We start from the raw sequence: 13958 nt of genomic DNA, 5'->3' as shown, positions 1-13958 counted from the left end.
CAAGGTTCAATAAAAGGCAATAAAGTTCAATAAAACCTTAAAATTGCAAAATATACTTTGAGCCAGTTCCACTTGTAGAATGCATTTTAAATACATAATTATGGATAAGTACAAATATCGTGTTTCCCTGAAAATAAGACCGGATCTTATATTAATTTTTGCTCCAAAAGACGCATTAGGCTTATGTTCAAGAGGACGTCATCCTGAAAAACCATGCTAGGGCTTATTTTCCAGTTAGGTCTTATTTTTGGGGAAACAGGTTTTTTGCTACAATACCGTTTATTAATGCAGTATTTTTTAAAAGAAAAATATTTATGTAGCTTAAATATCCAAAAACTTGGAATTGGTAAAATAGTTACGATCGCATGCAATGCAGCATATGCAACCATTAAACCTACACTAGAATATCTAATGGTATTGAAAGTTGATTGTGATTTAGTGTTATATGAAAAAGACATTACAGAATAGGATGAACTGTGTAATCTTACATTTATAAAAGCAAAAATGTCTATGAAAGGGGATGGGAAGGATATGTATTAAATATATTATCTTCATCTTTTGTGAGATTAGGATGATTTTTCTTTGTGCTAGTCTGTATTTACTCCAGTGCATATGTGTTCCTTTTTCATTAGAAGAGTGTTATTTTGTTAAGGTAAAAGAAAAATCTTGTAGGAGTGCATCCTTCATTTGCAGGCGGTGCCTCTTCCCTCTGCAGGCCCAACCGATACCTCCTCTTTGACCTGGTGCAGTATGTCTTTGCCGTGGCTCACAGACCCTTCCTTCCGTACCCTTTGCCGCATTTTGCTTATAGGTAAGTGAAGTGCTTCTTTCTGTGCGTCCTGCAATAGAGCTAACTCAATACATTTGTTCGTAATGCTCTCACTTGGGTGATAGAGAGTATGTCTCATCCGGTGAAGCCTCCGAGTCTCTCGGATGTGCTCCTGAGAATTGACATTAGTCTAGGAAAGAAGCAGGGGGTATCTAAGGAAAGGAAATGTAGATTATTGTGGATGCGAAAAACAGTGTGTGTTGAGACGTTAAATCTGCAGTTCTTCAGATTCTCCAGTTCAAAACCAATGAGTTTTAATTTGGAGAAGTATCTTGCTTGGCAGGTTGGGCAAAGGAACAATGAGGTTTCCCTCTGTTTTATACCCCTCACCTAGAAGTGGCAAAGGGACCCTTCTTTATGTAACTTGTCTGGTCATGTAGCTGGGGAAGGAGCCAGGTTGATTTAGATGTGGCCTGTGGTTGCCTTACCTTCTTTTCCTACTTCTTGGTCCACGTCTCCCCGTGTAGGTTGACAGTCTCAGACTTATGTCACACGCTAGTGGTCTCATGACGGATACTTTCATATCCAGTTTGCCAGAGATTAATTTGTAAACCAGCATGGCAGTTCACTCCTCATTCATTTGTTCATTTATTAGTTCAATAAACATTTCTCGAATGCTTACTGTGTCAGTGCACTAGGGAGTCAAGATGTTACAGTAAACCCTCTAACAGGTATCATAAAAACAGACCATTAGAATGCAGGGTGATGATGTTTATGGAGAGCGTTCTATTTTCAGGCTGTCTGCCTCCTCATTTATACTCGTGGTGACTTTAAAGGAAAGAGTATAGTGTGAGTGAAAGACGAAGGCTGAGGTCAGAATGTGAGGAATCCCTCCATTTGAAGGACCAGCAGAGTAAGAAATTTATCAGGGAGGCTGAAAACGAGTAATCAAATGTTTGAGTGAAAAAAATGAAGCAAGTTTGGAATCCTAGACACCACAGGAAAGGGACTGTTTTAAGGAGGGGAGCATTGCTGGTTGTTCACATCTGTGTCTCCAGGACCTAGAGCAATACTGGGCACGCAGTAGGCACTCTTAATATTTGTGGAATGAAAAGCTGCGGAAAAGTCAAGATAAAGGACTGAAAAGCATCCACTGGAGTTAGTAGTGAGTTCATTTGTCTTCACTGCAGGGGACGGGTGCAAGCTGGAGTGCTGGGACCCACTTTCTCGGTTGTGCATAAAACAGAGTTCTCATGTAGTTTGCATGTGCACGTGGCGGGACAGAGTGTGGACACTAAAAAAGATACCACCGGTGACCTGTTAGCGTAGAACCAGAGCACAGAGAGTTGAAGGTTTGTAAGGAGTGTTTTCACTTAGCTATGTTAGCCCAAATAACATGCTTTTTCTGCCATCGGAACAGCTTGTCTGGAATCTGAGGCTTTCTATGTTCTTGGAGAAATTCTGACCAATCCTCAGCTTCCTTTATCTTTTTTTTTCTGCTACATGTTGGGATGGTATTTTTTAAGTTTTTAAAAAGCTGTGGAATCTTGTGTTCAATGACTTTTTACGTAAAGGCCCACTAGTTACTCAGATAAAAGCAGAGCTGATCTGGCTGTATTGATGAGTGCTAGTCAGAGCATATATCCTTAAACCCTTGCCCCAGTCCTCTTTGGGGACCATAAGGATTTCCTAGGGTACCTTGTAGGCTAGCTTAACACCCACTGCCTTCAGACGGAACCGATGGTACTTCAGACAGAACCGATGACAGATAAGCAAAGCCCTCAGTTTTTATTAGAGTCAAGAGATGGCGCCAGCCACGGTGGTACCTTACCCCTCCTGTCCTTGTTTTTGTATTGGCTTCCTTATTTGAATTGTAGATCTTAGGTTTCTCCTTAGTTTTGGATGTTTTGGTTCCCATGGGGCTCCTGCTTTTAAGGATTATAATTTATATCTTGCACATTACTCGGCTTGCCCTGCCTCCTTACCAGGAGGGTATTTGAATGTCGGAGGCTTAAATTAGATTGAATTTCAGACTTCATTGAATGTTAGGTCTTTTGTGTTTGTTTTGTTGCTGGTAGTAGCTTTACTTTATTTTAGTTTTTAAGATGGGTTATCAAGGAGTGCCAGCAGTTAACAGCGGTCAGGCTAGGTTAGCTTGAAAGGAAGGTAACCACACATTGTGGTCCCAGGATGTTGGTTATTGTCTTTAAAAACAAATTCAGTGAATTCCCGCCTCTGCGGCATTCCTGTGATTCTCATAGGCCAGCTTGCATATTGGGCATAGAGACACTTACCACAGGTGCCATGTTTATTCCTTTGTCCAGATTGATAGCACGACTCTTTGAAACAAGTCCGTTTGAGCCCTGGACCACGAGGGATAAAGTGGAGCGGGTGAGTATGAGTGGGGTGGACCCCTGCTGGGCTGATGCCGGTTGAGTTAGTGAAAGGTGAGAGATTTATACGGTCGGAAGAGAAACCAGAGTGTAGAGATGGATAAGTTAGACTTCGTTTTTGTTTGCTTGCTTCCTTGGTTACTTTCATGCGCTTGTCTGTTCTCGTCTATGTCAGGTCAGCCCCTCCACTTGTGAACTTACCCAGGGTGTGGTGGCCCCATTACCTTCTCTCTGGAGTTATCAATGTTTCTTGGTTGGATCTTTCCTATCGCATACAAACATGCCTTAAGAGCTCCACTTTTTTTTAAAGGCAAAGTCCTCTGGTCCCACCCTGTTTGTGTCCCTTTGTGTCACAACTCCTCAAAAGAGCTCTTGACAGTTTCTTATGTCATTCTTTCTTTCACTCCATTCTGGCTTTAATTCCCATTTCTCCCCTAAAACTGCTCTTTTCAGGGTCACCTGTGATCTCCATTCTGCCAATTCCAATAGTCAATTCTCTGACCTCATCTCCCTCCGTCTATGAGGTGCTCTTTGCTTGCAACCCTGAATGTCCATCTCTTTCTGGCCATTGCCTTGCTTTTCCTCCTCCCATAGACCCTGCTTTCGGTCTGCTTCCTGGTTTACCCTCTTCCCGATCTCTAAATGTTGGGAGACCTCTTACCTTTATAATTGGAAAAGTGTTGGTACAGTAGGCTGAGCGGGTTTTAGATTTGGTTTCGGGGCTGCTCTACCGCACTCTGGTGAAAGAACTGCAGACTTCGTAGGGTGGGAGGTTAAAGGATTGACGCTGCTCTGTGCGTAAACGATTCCCTCCATGTGCTTTTGGACGTGGGATCTGTGGAAGTCTTACATTCTCCTTCCCTACAAACGGTGGGTTTGGATTTCTAGGTCTACACTGAGCTGTAGTCAAAGGTTAAGGTTAGCTGAGGCACACAGGTTAACGGATTATCTCTTAATGAGCAAGGACAAATGCTAATTACCCCCTTAATTCAACAGTTAAAACTGAGGCAGGAAGCCTGTTCTCAGAGCACAGGCGCAGGGAGAATTGAGGAATGGGGTAGCTCTGCTTTAGCCCCGACTCTATTCTTCATCCCTCCTGCCAAGCCACTGCTGACAAATGTGATGACTTATGCTTCTCCACTCTCTATTTGTTTCCCTTTAAATCTGTTAGAGCCAGTGTCACTTAGAGCCAGTGTCCAGTGCTCCTCGGTAGTTCTGGGGATCTTGGAGCTGATATTTTGTGGATCTGCCTTTTTTTTTCCAAAACCCTTTTCCTGTGCTCTACTTTGAGCGAGTTCCAGGAATCAAACGCTGCCACATACATATATCCTTTGAAAGCAGTATAGTCTCACTCATGGGACTCAGGCCAGCTTGAGTGTTGAAGGGCTTGCTTGGTGTTCTCGGCCAGTTTTCAGCGCTTTCTGTGGTTCTTTGTTTATTCAAAGGTTCACATCACAGACATGACCTTGCCTCACCTGCCTGGCTTGGAAGACCTTGGCATTCAGGCCGTACCCCTGGAGCTGAAGGCCATCGAGGTGCTGCGGCGTCATCGCACTTACCGCTGGCTGGCCTCCGAAATTGAAGACGTGAAGCCAGCCAAGACTGTTAATGTTTAGTGGCCCCCGAGCTGCTGCTGGTTTGGGTGTCATTTGGGTCACCCGGCTAGCGACCAGCCCACTTTCATCAGAGTATCCTATAAAGAGTAAATAAGATCTCTGTATTAAAACATCTGAGGTTGTATTCTGCAGCAGTGTTTTCCTTCTCGATTTATAAAATGAGAAATTCAGCCATTTAGAATTAGAGCATAATTTTCTTTAAATATGTATGTTTAATAGTGACATATATATCATTGATCCTCTGAAACGCTGAAGGATATGAACTTCGTCTGTCAAGCCACTTCTAGCTAATGTTCTGGAAGACAGGGACCCCTTTTTAATGTCATAATTTGTGATGACCACAAGAGAGATACATTGTTTTTTACTATCTGTTAATTGAGAAAATATACAATGTTCCATAACTAATATGAATTTATTTTTTTTAATGTATCTTAATGACATCACATACAAAGAAGAAATAGTACATCCGTCTAAGACAGGGTCTATGGACATGCATTCTCAGCCGACTTGCATTAATTCCACCGTCCCCTGCTTGGATCTGGACTACCTGAGGCCTCCATGCGCTGTTAGGACAACACCTAGTGTAGAAAGATTCTCTCCCATGCAGAGGATGTGCCCCAGCCTCTCTGCAGTAATGGCCGGTACTTAGAAATTAGGACTTCTGCGTAAGTTGTTAATGTTGTCGCCAAGATCCAGGTGAACAATTGGTTTCGTGTCAACAAATTGCTCAGTATAGTCTGAGGAAAAACTCCCATAATTTGAGGTGAGGCTGACACAGCACCATCCAGTGACCCAAGGTTGCTCACTGCATTGCACCGCGATTCAGCCCCTTGGTCTGTAGGATGGGAATGTCAGCGAGAGCCCTGCTCGGGTTCAGTAATGCCCGTCTCCTTGTGACAGAGTAAGTAAGGAACATGGACGTAGGATGTGAGTTCTCTGCCTTCCCTTTTCTGCATGCTCCGTTAAAAGGGGGCCAGCCCCAGCAGCACCTGGGAGCTTGTCGGGAATGCAGAAAACCAGGCCCCGCCCCAGACCTGTGGAACCAGGATCTGCATTTTAAATAGGTCCCTAGAGACTTGTATGCACTGTGGTGTGAAAAGCACTGATGTACACAAGTGCTCTGTCAGAGTAGAGCAATTTCTGTTGTTAATTCAGGTGGCCGAGCCCCTTAACTACTGAATCCCAATCTCTAGAGAAAGGGCCGAGGATTTTTATTTTTGTTAAACATGCTAGTTTCTTCTTGTGCACACTAACGTGAGATTCGGTGCTCTAGAGAAAGGAGCCCAACTTAAGCTGTACTTTTTTTCTTCAGTTATCTCTCGTTATTTCGGATAATAACTCCTGCTGGTCCTAAGCCAGCCAGTAGGCACACAGATGAATGGATTTGACTTGAAATAATAATTCTATAATGTGCAGCACCTTACAGTGTCTGTATGTTCTGGCAATGTGGTTTCTCATCTCGTCATAACTCATGATGTTGCATACTTGCTTCCTCTAAAACCATAATTCAACCAGGATAGTTTCTCTTCCTTGTCACTCACCCTTTTAATAATACCTCATTTATTATCCAGTTATGAAAGTCTTAGCTGCTGTACAACTTATTTAACATGTTATAAAACAAGAAATTAAGGAAAGTAATACATAATAAAAGAGCACACACTCCAGTATATTGATGTGTGAGCACAACCACACTGAAGCCGTAAGGAAGGCGCCAACTGCCTGCAACCATATCGACAGTCACAAAGGACACCAATGTAACTGGGCCTGATACGGGAGGGAGGGCTTTTACTGGTCATGCAAATACTCTGAGCGCCATTGCTATTCATGATGCTAGCTTCTGAATTAGCAAACAGCTCTTCTATCTATTGAAGTATAATTGACATTACTCAGTTTCCTGTGTAAGACACTGATTCAAGATCGTATGCGTTGCGAAGTGATCACTGCAATAAGTTCAGGTACCATCTGTCGTATATAAAGTTAGTACAATATTGTTGACCGTATTCCCCATGCCGTACATCACATCCTCATGAGTTCTTTTATAATTGGAAGTTTAGACCTCTTGATCCTCTTTGCCAATTCCATACCTCTACCCACCCCTGCCCTCTGGTAACCACCAATCTGCTTTCTGTGTGAGTCTGGGTTGTGTTGTGTTTTGTTTGTTTTGTTTTCTAGATCCCACATATAAGTGAAATCGTATGGTATTTGTCTTTTATTTTACTTAGCATAATACATTCAAGGTCCACCCATGTTGCAAATGGGAAGATTTCATTCTTTTTTATGGCTAAGTAGTCTTCTGTTGCTTATATATCCCACAGTTCCTTTATCCATCGATAGACTTAGGTTATTTCTATATCTTGGTTATTGTAAATAATGCTGTGAACGTAAGGGTACATGCTCTTATATCTTTTCTGACTAGTGTTTTCATTTTCTTTGAATGGATAACCAGCAAGTGGAATTGCTGGATCATCCGAGTATGGTAGTTTCTTTTTAAATTTTTTTGGGAACTTCCATACTGTTTTCCACAGTGGCTGCATCAATTTACATTTCCATCAACAGAGCACCAAGGGGTCCCTTTTCTGCACATGCTTGCCAACATCATTGCTTATTATTTATTGTCTTTTTGATAATAGCCATTCTGACAGGTGTGACGTTATATCTCATTGTGGGTTTGATTTGCATTTCCCTGACGATTAGTGACATTGAGCGTATTTTCATCTGTCGGCCATCTGTATGTCCTCTTTGGACAAATGCCTATTCAGGTCCTCTGCTTACTTTTTAATCAGATTGTTGTTGTTATTAAATTGTATGAGTTCTTTATGTATTTTAGATAGTAATTCCTTATTGGATAAACAATTTACAAATAATATCTCCCATTTAGTAGGTTGCCTTTTTGTTTTGTTGATGGTTTCTTATGCTGTGTAGAAGTTTTTAGTTTGATGTAGTCCCATTTTATTTTTTGCCTTGCCTTTGGAGTCAGATCAGGACAAAAACATTGCTAGGAGGTTACTGCCTATGTTTTCTGTTAGGAGATTTATAGTTTTGGGACTTACATTCAAATCTTTAATCCATTTTGAGTTAATTTTTGTATGTGGTTGTCCAGTTTCATTCTTTTGCATGCAGCTTTCCAGTTTCCCAACACTTTATTGAAGAGTGTCTTCACCCTACTGTATATTCTTGCCTCCTTTGTTGTAAGTTAATTGACAGCATAAGCATGGGTTTATTTCTGGGCTCTCTATTCTGTTCCATTGATCTGTGTGTGTGTGTGTGTGTGTGTGTGGGTGTGTGTGTGTGTGTGTGTGTGTGTGTTTATGCCAATATCATACAGTTTTGATTACATATGCAGCATAGTTTGAAATCAGGGAGCATGATACCTCTGCTTTGTTCTTCTTTCTCAAGATTGCTTTGGCTATTCGGGGTCTTATGTTCTTTCATACAAATTTTAGAGTTGTTTTCTGTGAAAAATGCCGTTGGAATTTTGATAGGGATTGCATTGAATCTGTAATTTGCTTTGAGTAGTATGTACATTTTAACAATATTCTTTCAATCCATGAGCATGGGATATCTTTCCATTTATTTGTGTCTTCTTCAATTTCTTTCATCAGTGCCTTATAGTTTTCAGTGTATAGGTCTTTTCACCTCCTTGGTTACATTTATTCCTAGGTATTTTATTCTTTTTGATGCAATTGTAAATGGGATTATTTTCTTGACTTCTCTTTCTGATAGTTTTTTATTAGTGTAAAGAAACACAACAGATTATTATTTTTTTTTTTTTTGGTAATTAGAGTTTATTAAGGGAAGCTTACATAGGAGGCATGTCTTGGGCAGCTGCAAGACAAATGGATCCCTATGCCATTTGGCATGTACCAAAGAACTATACAGAGTAGAACGGGGATATTCACAGGTACTAGCACATGAATGCTACCAACTATGGGAAATTACATGCCTGACCATTTTTGTATCTTACAACTTTACTGAATTCACTTATTAGTTCTGTTTTGCTTTTTTTTTTTTTTTGGTTGTTTTGAGTGTTTAGGGTTTTTTTTACACATAGTATCATGTCATCTGCAAACAGTGATAGTTTGATTGTTTTACTTCTTCCGTTCTGATTTGGATGACTTTTATTTCTTTTTCTTACCTAATTGCTGTGTCCTGGACTTCCAATACTATGTTGATTAAAAGTGGGGAGACTAGGCATCCTTGAGTAAAGGCCTTTAGATTTTCACCTTTGAGTAGGCCCAGGGCATCGTCCCTGGTCCAGCCTTCCTACTTCTGATTCTCTTCCCCCACAGAATATTCTCTAGCAGAGTACACATTTGAGTATGAAAATGCAAAAAGCTACTATAAAATACGTATATCTCTGAGTGCTAACTTTAGTTTGTAAATTAAAAGTATAGACTCACTACTCATGGTTTGCCACAAATTAGTGGGTGATTTAGCTAACCTCGTAATACTGTTCCTCTTGTCCTTTCATACTTCTTCCTTAGACCAATGCCAAAGGTTTCTCTTTCATTTTTCTTGGCTCCTGAGGAAACCTGTTTTGCTTAATCTGAGTTACCAGCAGGACACGTCTGCTCCAAATCAAAATGCCACAACAGCTAACCCGACCGTGAAGGAAATGTTCCCTGGGCCTCCACCAAATAAATCATGAACCAGCCAACACTTGCCCTGATCCTTCCAAATGAAGCCAAATTGCTTTCTTCACCATCACTTATGTCCTTCCCTTCAGAATCTTCATGTTTTCTGTCTTTTAAGGAATACAGCCTTTTCACTTTTCTCAAATTGTTCCCAGGAAGCCCCACTTAGATCCCATATCTCTGTCCAGCTTACTTGTCCATGTAGAACAATTCACATTCATGTCTCTAGCACACACACATTGTCTCCTCAGCTCAAATAATACTTTTGAAAGTCTCACCATTAAAGAATTTCATCCATTCAACTACTCACATAAAAGTTAAGGGAAGATGCAGCCCCTGAAGTCAGAGAGCCTGGATTTCACCTGGGCTCCAACGTTCTCTCACTATTGAACTTGAGAGTTATCTAAGCTTTCTGAGTTGTTGCTGTTCCCTCCATCAACCATGTCAATAGGTTGTGGTGAGGATTCCTAGCGATTATATGGATAAAGCACATATCACACACAGTCCTGGCATATGGTAAGTAATAAATATTAGCTGCTGGTATTCTTACTATGAATGGCCTCTTCTTTTGGCCATGGTGCTAGGTGATGGGGATATAAGGAAGAAAAGACACTTCCTAAATAAATTCCTAGTTTAGTGGAGGCAAACAGACATATAAACAGTAATTATTGTGCCTAAATGGGGATCTTTATGTTTCCCAGAAGGCAGTTTATTAGTACAGAAATTTTCAAATTATATGATTTGTTGAAGTAACAAAACTAATTTTTAAGCTTTTAAGTTCAACCCAGAATTCTAATTATAAATCTAGTGAATATAGCAATTGGTTTTAAGGGGTTTTTACAATTTAGTTACTTAAATTTTTTTAGATATTTTAAACATTTTTAAATTTAATAAGTTTTTTTTTCTAAGTTTTGCAACTGTCTGACTAATACACAAAATCTCCCCACATACTTGAACAATTCTAGTTAATCATTATATAGATATTCTTTAAACCTGTCTGGTAATCATGATTCTATTTACAAACTAAGCAAAATTGTCAACTTAAAAATCAAAGTCTGAATCAGTAAAGTACATATTTGAAATTGGAATCATAAGATGAATCTGTTGACTCCAAAATGCTAAATTCTTCAATATTACAAGTATTTTTGATACCAAATACGCACATTATTCCAAAATTAAGCATAAAATTTTCAACGTTTGAATTGCTTCGTTCCACATATTTAATTTTGTCTTTCAGAGGTTTCCATCCATGTCTCTAGCATCCGCATATTGTCTTTACCAACTAAGGAAACAATTGTACCATGTCAAGCATTTTGGAATTCTCTTCCGAGCGTGTGGAGATTGCATGTGACCAGGGACTGTGGCCCGGGTGCAAGATCTAGGCACCCACATATAGGCTGATTCTTTTCATGACAGACGGACGAGCTCAGCATCCACGTACAGCAGCTTTTCCGGTAGGGATGTCAAATCATGCCCTGCGGGAGGTGTGCTTGTCGCCCTGTCCTCAGTATTTCAGTTGCTCTCTACCTGATCAACAGAGCGGACTTCAGCCTGCAAGACTGTAACCCCATCCCATTCATCACTGCAGTGCCATTTATAATTTACTTACATTTGTCATTACCCCTCTATAATTCAACACATCTATTTACCTTCTGATCCTACTCTTTTTTTTTGCAGACATAATTCCTGTGTATAATTAATATTTGCTAGAAAATGGAGTTTGACATTATTTACAATTACACCAACATTCATGGAGGCTGACTATCACAGGTATTAAGGGTATACTATGGCCATAAAACATGTTTCAGACTTCCCAAATAGTTTATATTTTAGCTACGAAGGTCAGTTACCAGAGCCAAACTTGTTTTTAACAAGTAGAAGTTTTACGTCCATTCAGTCAAAGAGTCTCTTACGTCTTTCTGGGCCTATTCACCTGCAGGTTCATTTGCAGAGTAGAAACTGGAACCAGGTTCTTCATATCATGCATTCACATGTGATGTCCAATATTTATATGTTGTCCAATTTCTTTAACATAAAAGGAGTGACTCGCAGCAGGGCCACCTAGATATGGAGGAGATCGCATCTTCCGTTTCATCTCCTCGGGGTCCAGTTTGGGCGCAAGGCCCTCGATACGGAACATCGCTGCGGTACCCCATTAGCTTCCAGCCGCCGCGCTAGGCTCTTCCCTGATCCTTCTCTTAATTCTAAATTCTTTTCTTCCTGAGCCTATATATATATATATATCTCCCATAGCTTTACTTGGCTGTAAGGTCACTCCAACTTCATTGTAATGATAAATATAAGTTCTGTCGTGGAAGCTTATATGGAGATATATGCAAAGAGCTCTGAGAGTATGAAGAAGAGGCGATCTCTGAAAAGGTTTGGGACAACTCCATAGGAAAATGGGTTTATAAAGCTGTCTGGAGGATAATGAGGTGAAATGTGTGACTGCGCATGAGTGTGTGTGTGTGTGTGAGTGTGTGTGAGTGTGTGCGTGAATGTGTGTGTGTGTGAGTGTGTGAGTGTGTGTGTGAGTGTGTGTGAGTGTGTGTGTGTAAGGGGGTGGGGAGAGGGAGAGAGGCAGGTGAGAGAGGAGGAAGCAGTGTGAAGAGAACAGCATGAACAAATGCACTGGGGCATGGAGAGGAGGTGTTTGTAGGAGACAGTCACTGTCTCGGGAGGGGAGAGGAGCGAGAAGTTTAACCTTTAACTTGGAGGTGCTGCAGAGTGGGTTAGCAGGGAAGCTCTGTACAGACTTGGGTTCAAATATAAACACCTCCACTTCTTAGCTGTGAGATTTGAACAAATCACCTCATCTCTCTTTCTCAGCATCAATTTCCTTGTCTGTAAAATGGAGATAATGATAATAAAATGCACAAATACTTATATCATAGGATTGCAGTGAGGAATTAAGTGAGATAATGCATCTAAAGTGCTGAGCCCGGTACCTAGTAAGTAGATGTTAGCTGTTACCATTTAGGGAACACCATAACTGCCTGAGTCCGTGGATTTGTTTCCTGACTTAATAATAAGTAATAGCTGCCTTTCTTGAAGGAGGGCGTGATTCCTATTTTGTAAATGATGGAAACGGGCTTAAAGAAAGTAAATGGCCCCATTAATAAGTAGTTGAGCTGTTTTTCTGACCTGGGTCTATCTGGCTACAAAACTGACGCCTTGTTCCAGAAGCAATCTAAGGGTGCTCTGGAGAAAGACATCAGATTTACATTCCTGAAGGCTATGGAGTGAACGGGAGGTGCAAGGAGTGAAGGCATATTTGAAGAAACCTTTCCAGTGAAGGAAAGACCTGAGCAAATGAAAGCCAGAGCAGGACTGAAACCAGAGCAGGAGTGTCAAATAAAAAACACATTCAGACTCAGTAAAGAGAGGCTTTTATTTGAGAAGATTATTGCAAGGGAAGGAAAGGGACTATTACAACCAAAGAGAGAATCCGAACAAAGTCTGAGCTCAACTCTGCGGAGAGAGAGGGTGAGGGGTTCTCAGGGCTGGAGGGAGCTGGTGGAAAAGTACTGGAGGACGTTAGGCCGTCTGGATTCGGTAAGAGGATGAAGGGAGGTCAGAGGCCATGTGTGTTTGTGAATTGGCTTTATTCAAAGGAAAAACAAACTGCTCGTATGTGTATGACAGGAGATAGTTCTACAGCTTGGAGCAGGACCCCACCACCCACTGCAGTTAGCTTCCTGCCTTCCCACAGACCTAGACGATTACACTTCAAAGGGATGGCTCTCAGGTCCTGGAGAAAGACACTCCTGGGTTGTAAAATTGGCAAGAGACTTTTAAAAAGATTTATATACATTTCCAAGGGGCAGAGAAAGACTTAACAGTTACAAGTTTTCTAAAGAAAATGCTCTTAGGGACATTAGTGGCCTAGAGTCGTGAAGAAGCCTCTAAAGTTTAGTAGGGATGAGGGAACAGGAAGGCCCTCTTGGTCGGGAGATGCAAAGGTTTAAGTACCTTGGTGTGCGCTGGGGTGATGCTACCTGGTCCCGGGGAGGTGGAAGGGACAGAAATCAGAGCACAGATGGGGGATTAGTTTCAAACAACAGGATAGTGTAGGTTGATAGTAATATATCATAGTTTGTATTAATTAATAAAACTATATATTAATATATTAAACAACACTTATTCACTATGTATTGAAAGCGCAACTTCAATTTATGTCCCTCAACTTCTCTTTAAAATCTTTACACTAGAATGTAAGCCCATGAAAGGAGGACTTTTTATTTGTCGTATTCACTGTTATATCCCCAAACAGCTAAAACAGCGCTAGGAACCTACTCAGCACTTGATAACTATTTGCTGAATGAACGAATGAAATAGGGAGACTTTTTCCTTACTCTTAGGTGAAAACTCCATCTGACTTCAAATTGTTTTGGTCTCGTTCAGGTAATAACAGTTTCAATTCTGTAATAAAATCTCAAGTTATAATCAGCTCAATTTGGTTATTAGAATGCCAGTCTCATGTGATAATCACAATCCTAGCTGGAAACCTTAATCTCTTCTTTGTCCCCCAGCTGAGGTCAAGGAA

At 40.8% G+C, this 13958-nt stretch overlaps 1 protein-coding gene across 5 annotated transcripts in view; it reads left to right on the top strand.

Annotated features, from left to right (window-relative positions):
• Positions 1 to 5183, top strand: part of NDUFA9 (NADH:ubiquinone oxidoreductase subunit A9) — a 31521-nt gene extending 26338 nt beyond the window's left edge. For all 5 annotated transcript variants that reach the window (XM_081059347.1, XM_081059349.1, XM_081059350.1 and 2 more), the window contains exons 9-11: positions 716 to 811; positions 3094 to 3160; positions 4608 to 5183. In XM_081059347.1, the coding sequence (XP_080915473.1) occupies positions 716 to 811; positions 3094 to 3160; positions 4608 to 4778 (334 nt within the window). In that variant the 3' untranslated portion in view covers positions 4779 to 5183. The remainder of the gene's footprint in view (positions 1 to 715; positions 812 to 3093; positions 3161 to 4607) is intronic.
• Positions 5184 to 13958: the final 8775 nt, after the last annotated feature.

Source organism: Rhinolophus hipposideros, assembly GCF_964194185.1.
Source record: "Rhinolophus hipposideros genome assembly, chromosome: 9".
Classification (NCBI taxonomy): Eukaryota; Metazoa; Chordata; class Mammalia; order Chiroptera; family Rhinolophidae; genus Rhinolophus; species Rhinolophus hipposideros.
Note: the sequence above shows the minus strand (reverse complement) of the source record. Positions and strands in the feature narration are given on the sequence as shown.